The sequence below is a fragment of the Hydra viridissima genome, unplaced genomic scaffold (assembly GCF_058129835.1).
Source record: "Hydra viridissima isolate aposymbiotic clone 2 unplaced genomic scaffold, HvirCarnegie_v1 scaffold_10, whole genome shotgun sequence".
Lineage (NCBI taxonomy): Eukaryota > Metazoa > Cnidaria > Hydrozoa > Anthoathecata > Hydridae > Hydra > Hydra viridissima.
Genome location: NW_028324309.1, coordinates 7500143 through 7517887, shown reverse-complemented (window position 1 = coordinate 7517887; position 17745 = coordinate 7500143). Strand labels below are relative to the sequence as shown.

The 17745-nt window shown below is 27.8% G+C and overlaps 1 protein-coding gene across 16 annotated transcripts in view; it reads right to left on the bottom strand.

The window, feature by feature from the left end:
* The window catches only part of LOC145193063 (GATOR2 complex protein WDR59-like), a 52879-nt gene that overhangs the window by 6432 nt on the left and 28702 nt on the right, over nt 1-17745 (bottom strand). For 4 of the 16 annotated variants that reach the window (XM_090099351.1, XM_090099349.1, XM_090099350.1 and 1 more), the window contains exons 8-18: nt 16511-16588; nt 16111-16261; nt 15580-15662; nt 13020-13299; nt 11083-11204; nt 6409-6570; nt 6145-6255; nt 5833-5995; nt 689-755; nt 424-493; nt 192-301 (exon numbers count right to left, since the gene is read on the bottom strand). In XM_090099351.1, the coding sequence (XP_089955477.1) occupies nt 192-301; nt 424-493; nt 689-755; nt 5833-5995; nt 6145-6255; nt 6409-6570; nt 11083-11204; nt 13020-13299; nt 15580-15662; nt 16111-16261; nt 16511-16588 (1397 nt within the window). Of the gene's footprint in view, nt 1-191; nt 302-423; nt 494-688; nt 756-960; nt 1503-3598; nt 3672-5832; nt 5996-6144; nt 6256-6408; nt 6576-11082; nt 11205-13019; nt 13300-15579; nt 15663-16110; nt 16262-16510; nt 16589-17745 lie in introns of those variants that run through there. The other 12 variants (XR_016456089.1, XR_016456090.1, XR_016456091.1 and 9 more) reach the window with 9 other exon arrangements.

The window sequence follows — 17745 nt, the reverse complement described above, 5'->3', positions numbered from 1 at the left end:
CTCAAACTTGCTTTAAAACAATGAAAAAAAAATTATCAAAATTGATTAAATGGTTCTGGAAGTATTTGAAAAATCTCTAGGTCATTATCATTTGGGACAATCTTTATGATATCTATCAACAGCATTGAACTAAGTTTTGGTAACAAAAAAAGAGTTAGAAACATTAATGGAAAAGGTATAAAATTATAAACCTGTATGTTTGTGCAAGTTCTTTGGAAACAGGCAAAAGTGATGATGTATCTGTAACATATACCAGACCGACTGACTTTAATTGTTTATATGAACCAGTTCCATTTTCATTCTTTTTCAAAGGTTACATAAAATATCGTGAGACAAAAATGGAAAAGTTAGGAAAAAAAACAATAATATATCTAAGTCTTTTCAAGAATCTATTTATAAAAAATTAATAAACTATCAACATACATAAACTGAAGAGTCAAATGGACCATCATCAGATATTTTCTGATAATAAGCATGAAGCGCAGATAGTGACCTGATAATTAACAACAAATAAGTAAATCTACATTTAGATTTAAATTTTTTTGACTGTCATATTATCAACAAAAAAAACATTTAAAAGGTCTATTAAGACCTTTTAAAGCATTTTATTTGTAATTAAATACAAAATATATGTAAATATATAAATGTATGCATCTAAATAAAAAATTAAAAAAAGAAATTAACAAACCGTAATGTTCTTTCAGCAGATATAATATTACTAAACTTTGCTGGTCTTGCAAACACAACTAAGCGATCTGAAAAAAACGATTTTTTGCATGTATGTGTTTGTGTGTATATACATACAAACATACATACATACATACATACATACATACATACATACATACATACATACATACATACATACATACATACATACATATATACATATATATATATATATATATATATATATATATATATAAGGCAAGTAGTAAGTACATAAGAGGATTTCTGATGTTTTTTGTTTTTTCCTTCTCTTTTTTTTAATTAAAAAGACCATATTATTATTATCATTATTTTTTTTTTTAAATCTATAAAGTCCTAAATATTTTCTTTAAAGTCTACAGTTATATGAGCCATTTATTTTGTAAGCCCGTTTTTCAAAAAAAGCTAGAAATCACATAATTTACATTTAACTTAGTGTGTACTTTTTATTTATAAACAATTTACAGTAAGTATTTAAACATAAACATATGCTTTGATCAATTTAAAATTTGTTAATAAATGAAATTGCATAACAATTGATTATGAAAATGGTGTAAGTCCATTTTCTTTAGAATTACTCATTAAGAACTTATAAAAAGTTTATCAGTCAAATTACGCAAAAGCATAATTTGACGGATAGGATAGAATGAAAAAACCGTTAGCCACAGAAGTGCTTAATATTGCATGGTTTAACATGTCCCAAGAATTTGTGTAGTTGCAAATCAGCAAAATGTTTGTCTAAAACGCATTGTTATCAGTATTGATTTGACAGTATCGAACTGTAGTCCCGATATCTAAATTTATAACATTTTTTACAATTACTTACTTTTATTTTATAAAAAATGGATAATTTCATGTTAATATCAGATAGTGATACAGGTAGGAAGTAATAATAAATTATTATTTTACTATATTTTAAGATATCTATTTTATTCTATTGTAAATAAAAAATCACACAGAAATAAAGCCCATGAATATAAACAAAAGAAGAGTCTTACGATTGGAGGATTAGGATAATTCAACTAATAAAAACACATGTTTAAAGAAAATTACAAAAAGAAGAAGAATTATAGAGCTAGAATGTTCATCAGATGAGGATGTTTCATATAGCCAAAACTTCGATTCTGCAAAAGTAAATGAAGGGCAATATGTCCAAAGAATAAGTAAAATTAAGCGAAATTCTGGACAAGAATATTGTACAAAAAACGGTAAAATTGAGCACTCCTCATGAAAACATTTTAGTATATAAGAAATTTTTTATAAATACTTTCAATATATCTACGGGACGAATTGATCGCATCTTAAAAGCAAAAGATAATCCAAAAGACATGCGTGGGAGAATGGATGGTTTATGTATGTGTGGGACGAAATTACTGCTTCTAGGGGATTACAGGAAATTGCATCTTGTTGCCTGAGACATTTACAAAATGTAACGACCCAAAATCATGTTATAGCTTACAGTGATATGTGCACTGAGCAAAATCGAAATATTCAAATGGCATTGATGTGGTTAAGAGTTTATCAGTCCTCAGAAAATAAAATTGAAATCATCAACCATAAAATTTTGCTTTCTGGGCATTTGTATTTACCAAACGATGCAGATTTTGGTGTTATAGAAATGGCATTACGAAAAAAGAATTTCTTGTACACTCCTGAGGATTATTATGAGATAATAAAACAATGTCAACAAAATAATAATTTTAATTTGTACAAAATGAAACGTGAGAATTTTATTTCAATAAAATATCTAGAAAATGTAATTCAAAAAAGAAAAAAAAATACTGAAGGAGAAAAGGTAAACTGGCTGAAAATATGTTGGCTGTGGTTTTATAAAAGTGCACCATATACTATTTTATATAAAACATCGATGGAGGATATGGAACTTAAGACTTTTAGACTTATCACCAACCATTCGAAGGAGACTACCAAAATTTGAAAGAATCGCGTTAAAGTCTTTGTATATAAATGCCACACCCATTAGACACAAAAAATATGAGGATATGATGCAGTTATTGCCTTATATACCTCCTGTGCATCAAAAATATTTCAAAACACTTCCACATAATGAGCCTACATAAAAACCAGTAACTAATGTTAAGCTCGTTTAACATTGAGAATTAAAAAAAAAACCTATTTTATTTCTTGTTATTATTTTTTTTATAAAGAAAATCAGAACAAAACAATGTATTTCAAGTGAAAATTAATTTTTGATCATTGAAATTTATTGATTTTTACAATTCAATAATTATGAAAGTGGTGTAAGTCCATTTACGACCCTGAAAGAAAATGTTATTTTAGTTAAATTCACATGCAAGTCATTTATGTAATCAAATTACACATTTCTAAATTAGTAGAGACAATGCCAAACTTAGTACAATTTATGCATATTTTTTAATCAACTAAAATGCTAACCTTTAAATATCTCGAAAGCAGAAAAAATGGACTTACATCACTTTCAAAATAAATGGTCCATATGTATGATTACTGGTTTAATCACTATGACATTTTGAGCCAGCAATATGATGCAAAAAAATTAGTTCTGCCAACTGTTAATATGAGTATTTTTTGCTCAGTTTAACATTAAAAAATCAAATTTGGAAAAAATAAATATTCAATATTTTGTTGAACTTCTTTATATTGCTCAATCTTCTAATTTATTTAACTTATATATTCCAAAACATTCAGAACATTTCAAATGGTTTGAGTTGATAATCAAGCATCAAAATATCCTTTAACATTTGCATATAGAAATTTTCAGGTTTACTTAAACTTCTTAAACCTTAACCAGTTGTTTATCTTTGATACCCAGCCTAATCTTGCTTTATGGAGTGTTAAGCAAGTTGAAATGGTTTGGAAACATCTTAGCTATTTTACATTCACTTTTTATTACCTTGATGTAATTTTATGATGATATTTCATTCTTTGAGCATAGTTTCTTTGTGCCATTTTTTGAGGATATTTACCTAAAAATAATAATTTTTAGTGTAAATATAGTTTATACAAAAGATATTTCATAGTATTTGTAGTTGTAAATCACAAATACAATTTATCTGCAATGTTATCAAATTGCTGTAAAATCAACATTGGGATGTCATTAATTGACAGTTGGCCTAATACTTTTTTGCATCAAATTAGTGAATAGCTATTTTCATAGTGATATAGATTTTATACATAATTTAGTACATTATATTTAAGTCAAATTTAAAAACTCATTTCTCATTTCTCTCTCTTTGACAATACAAAATGTGCAAATCCAATAATCAAATTTGTATTTTTATTTAAATGAAAAACAGTAAATTAAACAGTAGCAACTTTTGTTTAACTGCATGTAGAATTACCAATAAAGACTGTAGTAGTGACAGTTGTAGTGACTATATTTGTATTTTAAAAACACATTCTCTTTTGCTAAAGTTTGTGTTTTATTTATCTATTATCAAGATTAGTGTTGTTATCAACTTCAACTAAATCGACTAAAAGTTGACTAGTCAAAGGTCAAAATTAGTCGGTTTTGAAAAATCAAGTATTCAATCTAATCGACTATGGGTTTCCTATTTACTGACTAAAAGTCAATTTAGTCGGTTAATCATCCTAACATCCTTATTTCTATTTTTTCACTTGGTTTATTTTTTCAACCTTCAATAGTGTTACGATGTTGACCAATTAGTAAAGAGACTTTTTTAAGTGGTTTATCTTGTAAAGACAAATTACTTATAAAGATTGAGCCATGCTTAAGAATATCCTTCATAGCGGTTTTTTTAAGTCAACCAAAATATCTGACCATTGAAACCAATTTGCTGTATCACATAAACTTATCTCTTAGCTTACTGTATGTACCACCACTTTATTAATATGTTTCCTTTTTCTCATTATAGTAACCAGTTGATGCTTTTTAAAACAAAATGTTAAGTAATGTGTTATGGTAATCAAATAAGGATGCAAAAAAGTTTTATAAACCTGCCACTCCAAAAAAATTTTAGCCGCCCCATCTGTCCCCACCTATCTATGCCGCCGTTTTTTGTTAACTAAATTTTTGTTAATTTTTTGTTTTAATTGTTGAGAAAAATGATATAAATTGCCCATCTGTTGTTTTTTTTCTCTTTACTTTGTGATAGTAATTTCTGTTTTATTTTGTTTGTTTATTCTATTTTAATTCATCTAATTGATTAAATGAATTAAAATTGAACAAAGAAAATGCTCTTGATATAACAACAGCATGTGCTATTAAAATAGTATTACATACCACTTAGACTTTTTGTTTACTCTCTTAAAGTTCTATTTTTTTCTTAGCATCTAAAAAAAAAATTGGCAAGTAACATTAAAATATATGATTATAATAAAAATTTTTATTTAAGTATTTCAACTGAATCAACTTTTAGTCAACTTAATTGATTTTAAAAGTGCATTAGTCAATTTTGGTCAACTTTGAAAAATAAAATCAATTTAGTTGACAGTCAAATAATTTCAAAGTTGTAACAATACTGATCAAGATCCCTAGAATCAGAAAAATGAGCTTAAAAGTCTCTGTTCTTATTACTTATATATTCCTCTTCAAGATTCAAAATCTTGAAGAGGAATATGTAAGTAATAAGAGCAGAGACTTTTAAGCTCATGCATTCTGATTACCAAGAGATATAAACAAGGACATATTCTTCCTCAATTTTTGTTATTTAAGAATCTTATTGTCATAAAAAATGAGAATTAGAGAAACTGATAGAACATTTTTCATGATGCCAAAAAAGAAAAAAGAAAAAAAAGGAAAGAGTTATATTGAATTAAAACCAAGAGAAACTTAAATTTAAGTGGGAGTGATGGAGCCAAAGACTTAATTTTCCATAAAAAGCCGGTATATAAAATTCTCAGAACTTAGTTGAATTTACAATACTTTAGCTCTTCAACACTAATCCCAGAGGAATATTGATTGAATATCAGAATTATGAAAAAAGTTTAAACTTTAAATGCATTAAAAGTTAAATTTTAAATTTTAAAAATTGCTTTTGTACCATCATTACTCTTTAAAAACAAACTGAGAAAAGTTTGAAAGATAAGCCTACAAATGGGACACCTTAGATACATTAAATAGGTAAAACTTTATTTTTATTAACTAATGGTATTAAAAACTCTTACCACCAACACCACAAAACCTTGCTCCACAAGTCCTTGGAAAAGGTACTGTGTAATCCAAGGAGCTGTAGTCTGAACAACTATCCCCTTTTCTGAATGTAAATGATGATGATGATGGTAAGATATCTGCTGGTGGTGTCATTGGTGTACTATTCTCATCATTTATCTATTTTAAACAAATAAGTTTCTGAGAACTAAGATTAACTTTCTGTAATAACTTTTATTACAAATATTAACTATGAAATAAAAGGTAATTTTATTTGAAAAATGTACGAATTAAACTTTTAAGTAAAACCAAACAAATTATAAGTATACCACTGAGTTCTGAAACTTAAAATCCTCAATTTGCTGCTTTAAGTAGCGCAAACAAGGTTCCAAACAGGGACGATTAAACTTTACATGCTGTAATGACAAATCCTCAAGGCCCTAAAGAGATAAAAATAAAGTGTTACAAAAGCAGCAAAACAGAAATATCTTCAACGAATTAGTCAAAATTCCTTAAAAATAAAATTGTTTAAAAATCATATTATTTAAAGAGTTCTATGGAATGATAACATATTTATAAGTAGTTACACATACTTTTAATATTTTATTCTGCCACTCTACGCTAGTTTTAGAACTTTTTGAAAACTGGAAGTTTGGTGCAACTTTAACAGGATATGAAACAGGGAAACAAATTTCAAGCTTAATTGGGCCATCCAGATTTGTTGCCACTGAACATCTTCGATGTTCTGAATTCATCTATACTTAAATAAAAACATTAAAACTTAGTGCAGAAATCACTAGTGAAATTTTAAAGAAACCAAGGTTTTTTTTCTTGTGTCATAAATTGATCATAAATTGAACTTTCATTGGAAAACATTGAAAACATGTTCAATTCTTCTTGTTTGTAAAAAAAGGTCACTCCGCAATTATAATCACAACTCGTCATTTATTTAAGCTTGTTACTGCTACTACAAATACGTATGGCTTTGCAGCAAATCATTTAAAACTTGTATAGATTAGAAGTGTTTAGAACTTTATAATATTTTGGAAAATTCCAGAATATTTTAGACGACTTTAGAAAATTCTGGAACAATTTAGAACATTCTAGAACAATTTAAAATACTCTAGAACAATTTAGAATATTCTAGAACAATTTAGAACATTCTAGAACAACTTAGACTGTGTATATAGCTCCTTATCTAATTTTACAGTTGCAACACATGACCACATACAAGCATAGCGATAGTAGCATTCAGAAGAGCAAGGATGTCTGGACCAATAATCTGGTAACATTTGAAGACTCTCATAAAAGAAGAATGCTCCCTTTGGAAGAATATTCACTGGAAGAAAAGTCCAGAATGCCTCTCCAAAAGCAAATTATTGGACACTACCATTTCCTTGGACCAAAAATCAAAGGAGCAAATAGCAGAAATTTCCAAAGAAACCACCAAATTGTGGAAGAAAAGACTGAATTTTCCTCATGTATCTGATCAAGTTATGCAAGCAAAGCTTGATAAAATACTGAAATGTTATGATGAATCTGTCAAGCAGGGAAGCTACAAACCCCTTGATGAAACTTTTGATATTACTAAAGTCGATGGAACATGCTTATCTTCCGAGGACAAGCGATTGTACCACCTTCAAGTTGAAAGCAAAGGAACAGTGGGATGCTCTACAGGCCAAGCAGCAAGTAAAGAAACGATCCATCGCTCTAAAAGACAAAAACTTTCTAATGGTCATCCAACTCATCATCTTACTATCCTGGTTTTAGTGATTTTGACTCTGAGACTGACAACAGTGAATAAGAAAACAATGAAGAAAAAGAAGACGAGACTACTCCTACACCAAGCAGAAAACATCATAAACATAAAATTGCAGTCAACTTGGTGACCTACACAAGAGTATCAACAAATAAAGCTGCTAACACATGCAAGCAATTGGCTCATGAAGGCATTGACATCCCAACTCCATGTCAACCAGTTATTTACGAGTCAACAATCAATGAGGCAATCAAGTTGAAAAAAGAAATGATTAAAAAGATGCATACGGAAAGATGGTCCTTACCCTTTGATGGCAAGCACATTGATGGAATCGATTATCAAGTGGTTGCCCTTAAAAATGAAAGAAGAGAAATCAAAGTGGATGTCCTGGACTTGTAGATGGCAGGGGAAAAACTGTTCGATCAGGTTTCAGAAATTACCCAACATCTGCAATGTGAGGTGAAATTCCAGAGCTAGCAATCCTAGCCTTCATTTTATTTCCTTCAACAAGGACAGTTTTGCAGAGAGTATGTCAATTTATATCATATGGCTGAGCAGACCATTGGTTTACAAACCAATTGTACAATGAAAATGACTTTAATAACTTGGCTGAAGTACTGAACCCATACAAAAAGGCTTTAAGCTTTTTGAAAAATCACTGGAAGTGAGAGCCATCCATACTACAAATCCCCAGAAGTAATCAATGCATAGAGCACACAGTCAAAGTAATGGAGGAAATGTATTTGTCATGCAAAAATAAAAACAAATTGCACTTTCTATTCCTTCTACGCAACAAGCAAGAGTTAGAGCAAGAGCAAGGTCAATGGTTTGAGTCATTCTTGGATTGAAAATTTATTGTATTACATGACTATGACATTCTAAATACATTTGAATACATAATAGTCAAAATTGATTTTTCAATGACTGGATGAACTTTATAACCCTAATATATATATATATATATATATATATATATATATATATATATATATATATATATATATATATATATATATATATATATATATATATATATATATATATATATATATATATATACAGTGGTGGAAAAAATAATAAATACACTATCTAAACATTTAGAAAAATGCTTTTTATTCACAGCAATTAATGTTAACTGATATTAATTTTTATGTTTTTATAAACTTCATTGTTAAAAATCATATTTTTAAAAAAATTATGAAGTTTTTTTGAATTTTTCTAATGTTACTAACAATTTTGTTTAAAGTAGCCAGAAATTTGCTGGAAAAAATAATAAATACAGTAATGATTAATCTTCTTGTGTTCTTTAATTTTCAACTGTTATTACTTTTCAAATACGTGTTTGACTCCGGTTATTATTAATACCTTGTGGGAAGAGGATTTGGAGGGGGTAATAGCCTCTTTCCCCATATTTATTTAAGATTAGGGTCACTTCCCTCACCCTTCTCCTTCAAATCTCCAACCCTGGCAGTGTTAGTCACTCCCCCTCAAACTGATATGACTTCCTACACAACTGAATAATATTTTACTTTATATTTTGAAATATAGCATGTTTAATAAGTTTTTTATGTATGTTCAGTTAATTATTTACAGTTTACTAATATATTATATTAATATCATTTCAATTAATTAATTACAATTAGAGTAAAAAACATTGCTGAAGTTGAAGGTATTGCCTCTTACTTTTAATCTGTAAGTATTTTCAATATTTAAAAATATGATATGGTGGTATTAGTAAGTAATACTAGTAATTAATTCATACAACAGCTTCTTTCCCCTTAAGATATTATGGGTAGAAAGTCACATTGCACCTCAGCTGAGCTCTTAGTAATTCAACGGCTTAAAAACAGTGGAAAGTCTTATAGAGAGATTTCAAAAATAACTAAGCGTTCTGTTGGAATGGTTCAAAACGCTCTTAAACCAAAAATACATGTGGAAACTAGAGGTCGCAAAAGAAAAACAAATTACAGAGAAGATAAATTAATTATTCGTGAAGCTAAAAAAGATCCATTTATCTCCAGCAACACCATTAAAAAAAACTTAGAGTTAAATGCAACAGCACTAACAATTAGAGAACGTTTAGCTGAAGCTAATTTGTTTTCAAGATCACCTAGAAGTGTGCCTTTATTGAAAAAACGACATATAAAAGCTAGAAAAGAGTTTTGTCATAAATATTCTGCATGGACAAATAAGAAATGGGGCACAGTTTTGTGGACAGATGAATCTAAATTTAATATCTTTGGATCAGATGGTAAGCAGTTTGTCCGCAGGCCACCAAATAAAGAGTTTGACCCACATTACACTAAAAAAACACTTAAATTTGGTGGTGGAAGCATTATGGTGAGGAGATGTTTCTGGTCATCTGGTATTGGCCCTATCTATTTGATAACAGACACTATGGCAGCTGATATTTATACTAATATACTTGAAGAAATAATGCTTCCTTATGCTGAGGATAACATGCCGCTGCTCTGGATAATTCAACAAGATAACGATCCAAAGCATACAGCTTCTATCACAAAGAGATGGTTCCAAAATAATGGTATAAGACAATTGGACTGGCCACCACAATCGCCAGATTTAAATCCAATAGAAAATTTATGAAAAATTGTAAAGAATGAGGTTGCAAAACAAAAGCCTTGGAACAAAAGGGATCTGTGGGAGTCTGTGAAAACATCATGGTACGCTATTCCACTATTAACATGCCATAAATTGGTCAACAGCATGCCCAAAAGACTAATGGAAGTTAAAAAAAATAAAGAACATGCATCAAAATATTAGGCAATTTTTGTAAATATTATATTAAGTGATTGATAAACCTTTTTCAGAAAAAGAAAAAATTTTGTTTTTGTTCTTAATTGTTTTTAATTATTTTTGTTAAATACTTGTTTTATAAACATTGAATTTTCTTGATTTTTTCAAATATACGATCAAATTAACCATTTCTGTATTTATTATTTTTTCCAGCAAATTTCCGCCTACTTTAAACAAAATTGTTAGTAACATTAGAAAAATTGAAAAAAACTTCATAATTGTTTTAAAAATATGATTTTTAACAATGAAGTTTATAAAAACATAAATTAATATCAGTTAACATTAATTGCTGTGAATAAAAAGCATTTTTCTAAATGTTTAGATAGTGTATTTATTATTTTTTCCACCACTGTATATGTATGTATGTATGTATGTATGTATGTATGTATGTATGTATGTATGTATGTATGTATGTATGTATGTATGTATGTATGTATGTATGTATGTATGTATGTATGTATGTATGTATGTATGTATATATATATATATATATATATATATATATATATATATTCATTCTAATTATATTAAATACTAATATATATATATATATTAAATACTAATATATATATATATATATTAAATTAATATATATATTTATTTAATATAATATTAAATTATATCTAATTATATTAAATACTAATTTAAAGCAATTTAGAAACAAAACAAATCATACCACAATAATAGCACTTACATTTACTTTATAAAGAGGGCTAATTAGATTAATCAATGCAAACTCTTGATTCAATGTTTGTAGATGGGAGTAATCATCATTAGCTTCATTTCTGACTTCAAGTTTGATTACATTTTTGGGAGCTTTGAAAAGAGAAATTTGTAAAGAGGTAAAAACATGATAAATATTTCAAAATTAGTGTTGTAAAGAAAAGGTTTATGCATTATGTAACTCCTCAATTATTTTGAGTGAGCTCATATAAAAACAAGAAATGAAGAAACAAACACTTCAATTTCCTTTTAAGTAACATTTAAGGAAAATGTTAGTTAGGAATACACACAGTTTATAATTCGAAGTTTTTTACTATTATTATTAGTCTAAGTATTTGTTATTACTATTACTCACAATCATATTAGGACTAGAAATTTAAAAATTCTTTTAATAAAGTTCTCTATAATACATAAGGACACACTCACATTTCTTGTCAGACCTGATATTTCTAATTAAAAGTAGCTAATAACCAGTCAGCTATTTCCTTGCAATAACAAGCAGTTAAAATATTTATTCAACCATTAAAAAAGCTACCTAAACTAAATCTAAAACTAAATAACATCTTTCCCAAATAAAATAATCAAAACAGGCAATGCTACAAAATTAAAACTCTGTGTTAATGAGACCTTAATACTAAAAAATACTCAGGATGCAGTTTGATTTTAAGAGATTTTATTTCAGGCTACATTTAAATTTTGGAGGAAACATCATGGTTTCTCCAGCTCCACATTTTTATGGCTCAAACATTTCATTTTTAACAACACTTCTACTTTCTAAGGAAAATGTTTCTTTTCAACTAAGAAATAAGATTAAAGGTTCAGTTCTTGACTTACACCTTGGTAAAAAAAGGATCATGTTTTTTGTTCTATGGTTTGACATTAAACAATTTCCCAGTTTCTATGGATTTTAAGGTAAAAAAAAGTTTCTAACATCCCTTAATTTGCCTCTTTTTAAGATTGTTGGTAAAAACCAAAACTTTTATACCAATAGATCAATAACTTAGAAATCACTAGTACTGAGATTAGACACCTTAAAAATCAATAACATCATTTTAACAACCATTTTTCTTTTTTGATATTACAGATTAACTTCTTAATTGAACACTTCCCTACTCATTATGTCTTGCTATATCATTTCTTATGCACCCTTCCTTTTATTACTTTTATTACTTCCTTTTATTACTCATTTTAAGTTGGTCCTATAGACCAATAACCCTCTGGCAAATATTGTTCATATCAAGTATAAACTGGATAGAAATCAATATATCTATGACAAATTGGTTGAATCTACTTGCTTCTGTTTTTTGATTTGATAATTGATAGAAATGATTGGTGGCAAAATCAGTATGATGGAGTTTCTAATCATACTTTAAAAAGCATAAAAGCTTTTGCAGTGTGAGCAGATGTGGTTTTTAATTTACATTGTGCCTTACAAGATTACTTGGTTTGAATTCCACTAGAAGATATTAGGGCTAAAAAAGATTGTTAATTAACAACAATCTGCAGATTACTTAACTTTAGAACTGGTTACAATTTTGAAACAAGTATTTATGAAGTCATAGAATAACTTGATTAATTTAGAGTGGAGTGAGAGCTTGCATAAAAGATAAAGTAGGTCCTTCAAATGTTAAAATTACAAATCCTACTGCATAGGATTTTCTTTTCATTATCTGTAATAGATTTATTATGGATATAATCTATAATTATGGATATAATCTATAATTATGTATATGTTCTTAGTTGTATTAAAGAAATTAATTACTATCTTAAAGAAAAAATAAAGCAATATGAAGGAACTACAGACACACATAAATATATATAAATAGTCAAACACAAAGTAAATCTAAATTTTAGAAAAGTGTTTTTTTTATTAGGATAGTGAAATAAATGTAAAATAAAAATTCTTACTCTTTTCAGATGTTTTTTCAGTTATGTTAAAACTATCATTAGACTTTTCTATATATGAATCATGCCGGGGTAAAAGATCCAATTTATCTGGTCGATCAGTAGAAAATCTTCTTTCTCTCTGAAATTGTGATCCATCAAGAGTTGGATAGGCAGTCAATGAGTTATTCAGAGAAGAACTATTTAATTTTTCTGTGCTGTCTGTGAATGAAGAAATAAGACTGACAGGTGATTCAACTAAAATTGGAGGTTTTGATGACTTGCTATACTTCCCAGTTATAGCCTGAAGAAAAAGAAAAGCATCATCAATATCATGAACTTTCTGTAACTGGACACTGATTATCAGTCAACTTTTTTAAAAAAAAACTATAATGTAACCATTTATCAAATATCTAACAGCAATGGTGGTTTAAAAAATATATGATTGGGAAGAATAGTTTTTCTTTCAGAAAAAAAAAAAAGGTGTTTTTCCAAACAATGCTTCGAAACTAATTCCACACATGGATTGTATGACCGACATGCAATGGTAAAAGTATTTCCTGTGTGCATCTAAAATATGTTAAATATAGATTTAATGTGTATATGGAGTAAGATTTGACAGTTGAGCCTCAATCAGAGAAATGATAACATTGCCCAAATGTGATTTGGTTTTAGAACCAAAATTTTGTATTTTTATGTATTTCCACCTACTGAATTCAAAAATGACATTAAGATTACATATTAGTTCTTGTTTAAGAAATAAAAGCAAAATTTTCTCTCAAGGGTATAAATTTTCATTTTTTTTGTTTTTGACTATTCATAATGCTTTATTCATGTTTAAAACTTGTGATATGAGTTACGTGTTTAAGCTAAAGTTTCTGACCTGATCTATTCATAGATTTATCTTTATTTACTAGTGTAAAATTTGAAAAATCAACATGTCAAGGAAATGTGTAAATTTAGTGAACAATTTTTGTTACGTTTGTGATGAAATAATATCTTTATCAAAGAAAAGAACTAAGACACCACTTTGCGAAGACTGCTTACCAGCATTACTTTGGTATGAAGGTAGGGGACCAGGATAAGGGCTTAACATATATACAGTATTTCTTGTTTGGTTACACTACAAGAATAGTTAAAAAGTAAAAAAAGATCTTTGGCTTTTGCTGTTCCATTTGTATGGAGGGAGCCTAAAAACCATACATATAACTACTATTTATAATTGACTGCACCTACTAGAACAGGCTTTTCAATGAAGAAAATAGAAACAGTTAAATACTTGCATCTTCCATCTGTCATTTGACCTATTCCACATTTGGATAGTTTATCAGTTCCTACTCCACCATAAATTTATTAATTAGAAACAAAAAATGAAAGCAGAAATGAAGTAGAAATAAAAGAAAAAGAAGAAAACAAGGCTTCCACATCAAATGATTTTGATTTTGTGAGATATAAAAGATAATAGAGATAATAGAGTAGTTCACATTACATAAAAGAAGGCTGGCCTGCAAGAAATTTCAACACCGATGAAAAAAATGTTGTTACTGAACAACTCATCCAAAAGGTGTTCTTTTTCAACCCTTACATATTAAGTTGGTTTTAATGAAAATTTTTGTCAAAGGTATGAACAAAGAAGGACAGGCTTTAGGTATTTCAGAAACAAATTTAAAAAAAAATGCAAAAGTTAGAGGGTATTTTTGTTGGACCACAATTACATCAACTGACAAAGTTTTGAAGAGGCAAGGAAACGAAACTAGGAAAACTCTCAAGGGAGTGATTTGTGGATTTTTAGGCAACGAAAGAGATGATAACTATATTCAATTGGTAACAATACTTCTGCAAAAATACCATCAACTTAAATGTAACATGCTCCTCAAGATTCATTTCCTCCACTCACATTTAGATTTCTCCCCCCCCCCCCATCTGTGGAGCCGTTAGTGATGAACAATGGGAAAAGGTTCCACCAAGATATTTCTGCAATAGAATAAAGATATCAGAGTTGTTGGAATGAAGCTATGCTTGTAGATTATTGTTGGTTTGTGCATAGGGATGCTACAGAACTCGCATACAAAAGAAAAGCAAAAAACGCCCTATAATCTTCTTTATACATATTAGCCTGATGATCATGATTTCTTTATTTAAAATTATTAGAATATATCTGTAATGAAAAAACCAAATACACTTTAAATACTATTAGAATATGTAAATTATATTTCATATTGCTTTGTTGCGAATCAACTAAAATACAAATTTATTGCTTTTGTATATCTCAGAAACTAGAGCTGATAAAAAATTTTTACTGTCATTTTTTTTTCTCAGTCAAAATTGGAATAAAAAAGTTGTATACAAAAAAAAAAAAATTTTTTTTGCTTGTCCAGTGTAATTAGTCAAAAATAACAAAAAATTACAGATCTATTATCACATCTTTCATATGTAGCTAAACACATGTAACTTGATTTTAAAAAATTCAAGTTTACAATGCTGCTTTAAGAATAACGAATGCAAAAGAGGTGAATCTTGATACTTTACCTTAAGTAAGTCATCTAAAACTTTGTTTAGATCTAAACAAATTGTTTGAACGAACCTGAATTGTTTTCTTTTCAATACGCCAGATTTTTAATGTCTGATCTTTAGACCATGATACTAACTGATAGTCTTCTACATCACCTGTTTTTTAAAAAATTAAGTTACTAATATTTAATCAAACTTTATTTCATTTTAAACTTTATTTGGTAATTACTTAAATAAATAATGGGTATGAAAATTTATTTTCAAATAAAATGCATATTTCATAGAAAACTTTGATGTAGATTAAATGATTAAAGCAAACTCATAACTATAATTTAATAAAGTATAATATCATTGAAAAATATGCAACTTATCACATAAGCTTCAAAGTAGGCACTTTATGTCCAACTTTCATGAGAACTAGCAATTAGCAAACTAGCAAACTTATATTTCATTGAAAGCCAGATAGAATCTTTCAATCAAAAGATGAAGTTTATTGCTAAAATCTTTTTTCTATAAATTTATTAAGACAATATGATGGGGAGATGTTTTAGCTATGTTGTACAAAAACAGATAGAGAAATACTTTAAAAAAAAACATGACAAACCAAGAATCTGAGATCTCCACTGAAACTCAAGAATCACATCAGCATGACCATCAAACTTGTGAACATAGTTTTTCAATTCTGAAGTTTTCCACAAAAAGATACTATTATCACCACGACGTAGTTGAACAGTTACAAGCCCAATACCAAAAGGCTATAAGATATATCTTAGGTAGATTAATAGTTTATTCTTAAAATAAAAGAAATCTTTTTAATTTAGACTGTTCTTATATTAGCTAAGGAAATTATCTTTCACCAATTACTTTAATCTTACTGATTGCTTTTACTAAATTATAAAATTATTTAACAAGATAAAATAGAAAGTAAATAGTTTCATTAACTGAACTAGTACTTTTAATCATAAAAATATTTTTGTGATACTTTACTAATATATAATACTTACAGTGAATCGAGCCTTCCAAACAGGGGAGCCAGTGTTTATTGAGCCTTGAGACTGCAACGGAGAATTGATATTCCAAAACTATAAATAATAAACTTTATCTTTCTTATTGATATAAATATTTTGCTCAGAACTAGAACAAGTATTATTTGCTGCTTATTTATAGAGTCTACATTGTAGTCTTCTTAAATATTGAAGTAGTTGCTGCTTATTTATAGAGTCTAGATTGCAGTTGAAGTATTTGCAGCCAATTTTAATTCTGTACTGTTAACAAGGTTTATTTACAAAAATTGCAATTAAATTTTTTGTTTGCTTAATGACTCATTATTCTAGGAACTGAGAAAAGTTGTTTACTGGTGTTAAAGGAAATGTTTAGAGGACAGATAAAGCTAAAGCATAGTTTTTAGAACAATATCAGTATGGCCATGCAGAAGAGCTGATGTATGATGTAACAATATTCTGAACTAAATTGTTCAAAGTTTTATTTGAACAAAAACAAGTGAATCTTAGCTCTAATCATTTATTTTTGTTGAATAAAAAATTTAGTTTTTGTACAACATCTTTTAACAAAATAATTTCATCTTGAGATATATCTTATGATTTAGATTTAACCAATAAAAAAAAAAAACATGGAAATTAACTTTTTTTAAATATCTCATTTTATAATTTTTATGACATTACCTGTTATAGTATAAAATCAACTAGTATTTTGGGCATATTACAAACAACTTTTTGTCATTTGCCTTAAAAAATAAAATGTTGCATTTATATCAGACCTATTACATTATAGGAGTCTTGATACAAATACCTAAAACATAACTTAACTCTTCAAAATAAACCATCAAAGAGCCATTTAATTGTTCATCAGGCATTTTTTTAATTTTTTAAATTTTACATAGCAATATTTGCATAGAACTTTTTTATTATTACTAGTTGTATAATATCTATAAGTTAAAATTTAAAAACTTATTGTTTATAGATTTCCATCATCAAATAATACATTTTTTCAATTGCATTAGAATTAAGATTAATTCCATTACCAGTAGAATTTTTTCTCAACTTTGGAATTTTTCAGTATATTAGAGCATTTGACAGAATATTCATTAGAATAATCTGTCAAATGTAATGATAAACTGAAGCACTAAAAAAATTTCTGGGAAAAGTGAATCAAGTATGCTAGTAATAAATTTCATTTTCAATGGTTAAGTAGATAAAGGCTAATCAAATACTACTTCTCT